General features: G+C 40.6%; 1 protein-coding gene across 1 annotated transcript in view; it reads right to left on the bottom strand.

Annotated features, from left to right (window-relative positions):
• The window catches only part of PPP1R36 (protein phosphatase 1 regulatory subunit 36), a 20,994-nt gene extending 12,759 nt beyond the window's left edge, over positions 1–8,235 (bottom strand). Inside the window, exons 1-2 of the mRNA XM_039875219.1 lie at positions 7,933–8,235; positions 7,003–7,067 (exon numbers count right to left, since the gene is read on the bottom strand). Coding sequence (XP_039731153.1) covers positions 7,003–7,067; positions 7,933–8,220 — 353 coding nt within the window. The 5' untranslated portion in view covers positions 8,221–8,235. The remainder of the gene's footprint in view (positions 1–7,002; positions 7,068–7,932) is intronic.
• Positions 8,236–9,230: the final 995 nt, after the last annotated feature.

The raw sequence follows: 9,230 nt of genomic DNA, 5'->3' as shown, positions 1-9,230 counted from the left end.
TTTTTTTTTTTTTGTATTTTTCTTTTTCTTTTTTTTTTTTAACCATTGGCATCAAGTTGTTCAGTGGATGATTCCTAAACTTTTCATTCTTTCTGGTGCTCCTCTTATCACGGGTCTCCAAGGACTGGGCATTTGGAGCCATGGGGGCAGGGACAGCTGAAATACACTGGGATGAGGGTAGGTGGAGAAAAAGAAATAGAAAGATACCAAATGTTGATGGTGGCTACCTCCAAAGAGAGATGGAGGATCAGATAGGGCAGAGAAGTCAGACTGTGAGGAAGAGACCTATCTTCCACATCTGTATACTTCTATATTACTTGAGGTTTTCAATAAGAAGAATGTGTTGATTTATAACCTGAATAATTAAAAACAAAGTTAAACGAGATATACAGGAAGAAACAGTATGTGGTCAATATATCTATTGACATACCATTTAGAAAGCCTTTAACGAAATACTCAAATCCCCCAAACACTGAGATATATTTTTTAATTTTTATTTTTCAATTGGAGTTGATATTCAATATTAGTTTATTAGTTTCAGGTATACGGCACAGTGGTTAGACATTTAATATAACTTACGAAGTGATCCCCTTATTAATCTAGTAACCAATTGGCACTATACATAATTATTATAATATTATTGGCTAGATTCCCAATGCTGTACTTCATATCCCCTTGACTAATTTGTAACTACCAATTTGTACTTCTTAATCCTGTCACCTTTTTCACCCAGTCCCCCAACTCCTGCTCCCATCTGGCAATCATCAGTTTGTTTTCTGTATCTATGAGTCTGTTTTCATTTTGTTTTGCTTTTATTTTGTTCCTTACATTCATTTTGCATATACGTGAAATCCATTCAGACATTTTCCAAAGGCTCTTTGAAGCCCATGCTGCTTGCTAGATGTCTAATGTGCAGGTTAGTACCTCCTTCCTCAATACAACCATCCTAAACAAGAACACAAAGTTGTTTTCAAACTTTTCCTTGGAACATCACAGTGTTCTGGCCACTTACAAGGCATTGGCTGTTACTTCCTACCAGGCTAAAGAAGCCTCAGGTCACCAGCTCTCTCCAGTGTTTCTCTTCTCTAGATGAGACGAGATAGAAATACCCAAGCTAAGTTAATTGCAAATGAACTTGCTATCTCCTATCCTTTTCTCAGTCTCATCCCTGGAATTCAAAATTTCTTGCCCTATTAGTTTGCCTGAGATTATTTGAGGCCAGAGAGTCCTAAAATAGGAAATCTGAAAGGATACATTTGGGGCTATCTTGCAGATTAGGTCTATGAACTAAGTCAAACGAGCTCAGCATTATAAAATCATGGAATCATAAAATTTGAGGGGTAGAGGACATCTGAAAGATCATCTAGTACATGGTTGTCACTTTATTGACAGAGAGAACGAAGGCACGTAGAAGCTGACCCATGTCCCAGTGTTTGAAATTTGTGGCAAGCAGTGCCTTCCCTTAGCCAACAGTCTGTCATTTACTGCTAAGCCTCTAGTCCTTTTTCTCTGACCTCTGGACATGTCTTCCCTACATCACACTTGTCTGAGTGGTTTTTCCCTTGACTGAAGTCATTTTCTAGTTCAGTTAGTGAGATGGATTTCTCTTTGTGAGTGCCCTGTCATAGCTCTAAAGGCAGCTTATGCTCACAGTGCATTTGGAATCACTAAGAATCATCATTTTAACTGAAAACTGTCCTTTGAATTGCCCCTCTGATTGGCTCCCAAACTACAGTGAGAGCTAGTTTTGTACCCTCCTATAGTCTCCAGTCTCCCCCTCAATCTGGCAATCCACTTAGAATGTGGACCTTTCGCACAATGCATTTAGTTAATGTGTTTTCCTATTATAACATAATCATGTTGTTTCCTTTTGCCCTGAAATAAATGAGAAAAACAATCATATTTTCCCTCTGGAACCCATCACTGAAATGCAGAGGGCTGAACCACTTTTGGCTTTCACACAAGAGCTTTTCAGTGGTTAGTTAGTTTCCTCTTAGGTCATAATAAAAAACAAGAGAAGTTCAGGGATTCTGGAGGTGTAGTTTCCTCAGTTGTATGTCTTCAGGGGAGTCAATGACCTTGGCAAAGACTCATACAGGCTACTGATTGTTTCCCAGCTGGGAGTAGGGGTATTTGAAACAAGGATAGGACTTCTGACAGTGTCAAAGTGAAGCATATCAACCTAGATGTGGCCAGTGAATAGTTATTCCCTCTTTAATAAATAAGAAATGGGCATGCATGCTGATGAGTTATATAACACTGTCAATTTGTTCCTCACGAGGTATTTATTATTTCATTCAGCAGGTGAGAGAACTGATAATTAGCAGGGCTAAGTAACTTGACAAATAACCACTTAGTAAGCAGGAGAGTTAGGATCTGAACCCAGGTCTCCTTCCAAACCACTCTTTACCGTTTCTTCCTTAACTACCTATTAAGAAATAATGACCACCTTTTCCCTGCTCATTACTGTGTCCATTTCTTGCATGAAGGTTATGGGTATGCTGTTGTATCTTGATACAGATATCTCCCTCAGGATATAATCTACAAAGGTAAGGAAAGATCTGCCTGTGAATAGGGAGCTAGGTTTTCTCTCAAGGGTAGGATTTCCAATGTCATTCATCCAGGAAAGATGCCAGGAACTGCAAGGTGGAGAAGAAGAAAGAGACCATCTTTTCTTGATGTGAACTTGAGAACACCTGGAAGTCTGCAAACTCCTGTTGGCTAGTGGTTGTAAAAGGTGGCCTACCCCATGTGAAGGGAGACTAAAACCATGGAAGAGACTTCCAGGTAGAATGTGAATGCCCCTGAGATCAAGCTGTTACTTTGCAAAGCAGATTATCTGGATTCATGACACTCCAAATTTTCCTCCCCATTTCTGGCTGTTATTTCTTAGTCTCCTAAAGCCTCTTTTCTCAAGTTCTCTAAATGAGAGCCTATCTCAGGCTTCTATCTGGTTGTTCTCCTCACTTCCTCTGAGTAATTTCATTTACTCCACTAACACCAATAACTCACAAATTTATATTTAAGGTTCAGATCATTCTGCAGACATGGAAACTGATACATTTGTCTGTTGGACACATTTGTTCAGGCATCCTACAGACACCTCAAATTCAGTATATCCAAAACTGAACTCGTTCCCCTTTAAACTGTATTCACTATCCCTAGTTCCCTCAACTCACCCACCCAAGTGTCCAAGCCAGAAAATGGCGTCATCCTTGATTCCTCTATCACCCTTTAAGCCCTTACAGCCCATTAATCACTTAATTCTTTAATATCTTTCCAATTTCTCTACTTCCCTCTCTTCTCTCTGCCACAATTGTAGCCACCATCACCCGTCAACTAAATTTCTGCAACTGCTTCTTAACTGATCTCCCTACTTCCAGTCTTGTCTCCCTTTGAACTACTATTTCATGCTGCAGACAGAGTCATCTTCCTAAGATGTGGTTCTAATCACAGGTTACCTACCTGCTTAAAACCTGAGCCCTCTAAAGAAAGTTCGAGTATCTCAGCATGGTATGCAAGACCTTTCATGATCTCACCCTGGTCTACTTTATCTCTCAACACTTGGAACGCTACATTCAGCCTACTGAACTGCCTTAAGTCTCAAACATGTCCCATGCCCTCTCGAAAATAGACTTTTGCACATGCTGTTCCTTCTGCCTAGAACGCACTCTCCTCCTCCCCAACCAAACCTCCCTTTGCCTTGTCAACTCCTACTCCTCCTCAGGTCTTGGCTGGGCTATCATCTCTCCTGGGAAGTCTTTCCTGTCTTCTGGGCTTTAGGAAATGGCCCCATTTGGGTACTCAATCAGGGTACTTGGGTAAATGTGATTTCCCTCAGCCTTGGCCCAGCCCAGTATGGCAGTGGTGGGTATTACTGGTGAGTGAGCACCAAGGGGAACAGCAATCTTGGGGGAAGAGTTAGGATCAGCAGCACTACTACCAAAAGATTCTCTTTCCAAGAGTAACTGGAAGGGTCTGATTTATTATCAGTAAGGAGAGCAGCATAGATATCCCTCCCTGCACTTTCAAATTCCCAGGCTTTCCTGTCTGTATTACCTCCTTCTCACCGTAGTCAGTGGAAAAGCTGTTTCTATCTTTTCCAAGCTAACCTATGATCTTTATCCTAATTATACCTTCCTTCTCTTCTCTTCCATCTCTTCTTTCTGCCAAAACAATTTCCTACCTTTAAAACAAAACCCACAAAAATCCTCGTTTCTGAGTACTGGACCCCCTAAGGTTGACATCTCTTTCCTTTTTCACTGGTAAACTTACCAATAAGAGTATATTTTTGTTAGTTCCTCATCTTTATCTCAGATTCTCTCATCTAATTTCTAGATGAGAGATAATTTATAATTAGATAATAATCCTTATCTAATTCCCATCCTACTGCTGTCCTGAAACTGTTGCTCACTTAGGTCCCCAGCAACCCCCTAACTTGTTAAATCCAAAGAAAGGCATCTTTTTAGTATTTGCCCCACCCTGAGCTCTCTTTAGCATCTGACATTGTGACCACTCTCCCTCTTCTTAGAAAACCTTCTTTGCCTTTGAAGGCCTGTGTGTCTCAGGGTTTTTCCTGACTCTTCTAATCATTTCTTTCTCTCTGGCTAGCTCTAGAAGGAGTCTTTGACTCTACATTCTCCTGCAAGTCTTCATCTCCCCCTTAGATTGCTGCATAATTATCTTGTCTCCCCAGTTATAATCTCACCATCCATGCTACAGTGGCAGAGGGCTTTCTAGAGCATAGATGCAATTCCATCATGTAGGCTCAGTAAAGGTTTGTGGAGTGGTACCAAACAGAAGTAGGTCTGAGAACAGTGACTGAACAGACCTTTTGCCTCTGCAGTTCCCATTCTTACCACTGTAACCTCTTAACCTCCTCTGCCTCTGTCCTGTCTCATCACCATGCATTGGGGTAACAAGTCTCTGCCACACTGTCTCTGAAAAAAAGAGCATCGAGTCCTCTTGAGTCCAGCTTGAGTCCTCTCTGACTTCAAACCTATACTTTTGTCATAGGATATGCTTAGACTTTAAAAGGAAATTGGTACCTATATATGCATCAAATCTAAACACTAACTCTGACCTACAACATATAAAGGTTTGCTTTCCTCTTCCTTAGTATTGTCCCTAGCAGCTAGACTCCCAAGGTAATGCTGATACTCTGAAATTCACCACACTGAGTTACTTCAACAGGAAGCTGCCCACTACAAAAGAGCTGCCCCCACCCACCTATTTTTCATGGTATTCCTTTTCCATCTCTCCTAACTGCCCCCAATTTGTCTATTACACAGAGTCTGGAGTTTGGAGTTTTTTATTTTTAACTTTTTAAATTGAGGTATAACTTACATGTAGTAAAGTGCGTAACTCTTAAGTGGACAGCCTGATGAACTTTTTACTATGTATATGCCCACGTAACCACCACCCAGATCAACATATAGGCTATTTCCAGTACCTCAGAATATTCTGAGATTTTCACCCCTGCCAGCTGATAACTCCAAAGATGGCCATTATTCTGACCTCTATCATCACAGTTCTTTTCTTGGCTGTTATTTTAAACTCTTATATAAATGGAATCAAACAGTATTTACATTTTTATGTCTGGCCTTTTTTGTTCAACATCATGTCATATAATCTACCTTTTAAATCATACTATCCCATGTATATTGCCCCAAATTAGTGGAAATCAACCAAGTTATTTTCAAAGAATAACTTGGTAAAAAAACAAAAGAAAATTTGGTTTATGAATATTTTATAAATAAGAAAGTCGGTGTGAAATTGATAGCTGTGAATTTATTAGTAGACTTGTACAGAAAATAGTGCCACTTAGGTGGATTATTTTTAGATTAGCACTAAAAATTAGCTTGAAAAATACTACAAATTAATTTCATTTACAAAGATTAGTAAGTAAAAGAATGTTCCAATTGTCATCACAGAAGAAATATATATGAAGATTGAGAAAAGAACATGTTGGAAAAAGAAATTTTAAAAAGACAAAAGAAACAACAAAAAAGATTTTTAAAAAAAACAAAAAAAATATTTTGAAGGAAAAAAGGAAATAGTGGCACTTAAAATTTATATCTACATGTTCTTGTGCTTTAACATGTATTTTGACTCCTGTGTTTTTCTTGTCTGTCTTATCCCAAAGCTATCTTGCTGTCTTTCTACCTCGCACTGAGTGTGATGTTTCAGGAGCTACTCAACAGAAGCTTCTGTGACATGTTTGAGAACAAAAACTGAAATCACTGCCTTGGAAACGACAGATTACTCAAATACTGAAATAAATACTCTACAAAATAGAAACTTTCAATTGTGACTAATGTTTAGCCTTTAAATTATTTGTTTAACTGACATTAAATATGTCATTATATTTATAATGTAACTATATCTGCTTAGCTAACTCTTTTCCTGGCCTCCAGCCCCATTTGTCCTACAGCCTAAAACATATATCCATGTGAACAGCAACCACAAACACACTGCCAGTCTTGCCTCTTTTATTCTGTATATGGGTGAAAGGCAATCCCAGCCATTCAATCACCCAGATACCTGGGTGTCAACATAAGTACCTATGTCTCCCTCTCCCTTCACATCCAGGCACTACATCCTATCAATTCTATCCAAACATCCTGTCAATTCCATCTCTTAAATAGTTTCTTAGTCCTTCTATTACTATCAACATGGACTTAGTCCTGACTCTGTTTCTTACCTGTGTAACTATCTAACGTTGGTCCCCTGCCTCTAGTCTTCCTCTGCTTGAATCTAGTTGGTTTACTGAACATGTTCAATAAACATTTAGTGAGTGTCTGCTTTGTCAAGTTCTGTAGACAGCTCCAGAGTCATGAAGATGAGTAAGATAGTTCCTGCCATTGAGGGGCTTACACTGGTGGGATTTCGACAGACATTTATTTTATTCTTTATACCTGTTTGTATTGCTTGAAATTTTTTTTTACCCCAAGCACATGTAATTTTTATAAAAGCTATAATAAAGTTTGTATTAAAACTTACCTTCTGAATTCAAGGGTTTTGGTTTCATCTTTCCAGTACCACATGCCTAATCGTAATCCCAACTGCTGTAAAATGAAATGATTGCAGCAAAAATAAAAGCTCAATTTACAATCCACATGTCACAATGAAAGTTTAACAATCCCCGCCTGTTGCTCTATTCAATAAAGATGTAGAATCTTAAAGTGTTTTTTCCTAACCTGAGGCCAGGATTTTATCCTTTTTTATTGTTTTTTAGATGTAGTTTCCATAGAAAGGAAAGAAGGGGGGAAGGAAGGAAAGGGAAAGAGGGAGGGAAAGAGAGAGGGAAGGGAGGAAGGAGAGGAAGAGAAGGAAGGAAACTTCACTTAGCCTGCACTATCTCAAAGCCCATCCTAGCAAATGACCGATTCATTGGCTCAGACCACAATAAACTGATACCCAGGGCAGCCTCAAGCTTGTAGAGTAGTTAGACACTCCTAACAGGAGGAGCCTGCTCTAACACTGACCCACCCTGCAGAGGAAGTCGACAAAGAACAAGTTGACCCTTACCACCTCTGGTAGCTACCGACCCACTAACTAGCCTTTCCTCTCTGGGATCCCTCTCAGAGTAGGGCTGCTTCCTTCGCAGCAGGGCTATTTATTTTGCAACCAACCAATTAGAAGTGGTGAGGTGGGATTTTCGTAAAAAATATCTGCGTAGGGAGCCAGAATCAATTCTGGCCGTTTGCCGAATACACCTGCATAGTTTTGTTTTTGTAGGTAAATATACCCCTGTGTCCGAGTCCACTCATCCAAGGGCATATGCGGCGGCTCCAGTGGGCAGAGGGCAGAGGGGAACAAGGGCGTTCGGGCCCTGCCACGGAGTCGTCTCGGGCTCCGCGGGTCGGGCAGGGGCAGCACTGCCTGCCTTCCACCCGCCGCGCGGGTCAAGGCGACCCAGGCTGCACTTACATCCGGCCCGAAAGCTCCCGGCGTGTCCAACCCCCTCCTCCTCGGAAAAAGTTCCGGCATCTGAAACATGGCCTTCTCTCGGGGCGCCTCACCGCGTCGCCGAGGCAACCGGCCACCAACGCCCTGAACGCACGGCTCGGAGGTGGGCGGGTAGGGGCGCGGATCTCGCTTCCGCCTGAGGCAAACCCACCTTCCCGCACGCAGCCTTTGCTGTGGTGGCTTGTTGTCGTTTCCATAGCAAAGCTGCCGGTTGTGGGGGGTGGGGGGTGGTATTTCTTTAGTACTCATATTTCCAACCGTGAACTAAATCACTTCACTATTTTCTTTTAATTGGAATAACTAGATTCATTTCCACAAGGCAGATCCAAACTTTAATAGCACAAAATTAAGTTCAAATGCAGGTTGATACTAGGTTGATTTGGGGGAGATGAGGGGAGAAAGCGTGGAAATTGGGTTTTCAAAACTTGATTCTGCTGCATAACTAGATGTGGAATCTAGGACGAGACAGCACTGATCCTATTTCTGAAGATACCCAAATCAGAGGTTAGGAGGATTTTCAAGGAGTAATATGTGTAAATCACGACCCTTAATAAGTACTCAAAATTAGTGTTGCTCAAAGAAACTTGCTTTGTGTCAATGGGTATTCAATTGATATTTTTACATTTACACTTGAAATCACGTGTCTTGTAATTCTCTCTTGCAATTGAATTGATATAAAGATTACGGTTCTTTCATTCCCACACTGATATAAGCAATGCTAGATGACACTAGATGACTGGGACTGCCTCATATATTCTTTTAATCCCGTTTACTTAGTACAATAGATGCTTAGTAAATAGTTGGTGATTGTATACTCTCATAAACTCCCATAAAAAAGACAATCACTGTTTACAGTGGTATAAAATTGTAATCATCCAGATTTACCTTTTATTCACTTGAGTCCATTGCTGGCAGCTGTTCTGGTTGTCTCAGGCATATAAAAACCCACCTACTTATACACTGGCAGTGCTGCCTTGAGGCTGCCTACAAGATGACTCATTTGAAAAGGAATAGATTTTTTCACCAAGCAGTGCGTATAACTTAGGGTGGGGAGAACAGGGAGAAATAATAAGCTGAAGCTCCAGAGAGGCCTAAGAAAGACCAAGGATTCTGGATGGAATCCATCCACCTCACAAGCATTATGAGGAAAACCACGCTTCAGCCAACCTCTTCAGTTTATCCCAATGAGTGAAGAAATGCTAATAGAAAACCAAAGATCTTTCACACCTCACCATAGTTTAACTTCAGGCTGTCTAATG

This window comes from Pteropus medius, unplaced genomic scaffold, assembly GCF_902729225.1.
Source record: "Pteropus medius unplaced genomic scaffold, Ma_sr-lr_union100, whole genome shotgun sequence".
NCBI classification, from domain to species: Eukaryota; Metazoa; Chordata; class Mammalia; order Chiroptera; family Pteropodidae; genus Pteropus; species Pteropus medius.
Note: the sequence above shows the minus strand (reverse complement) of the source record. Positions and strands in the feature narration are given on the sequence as shown.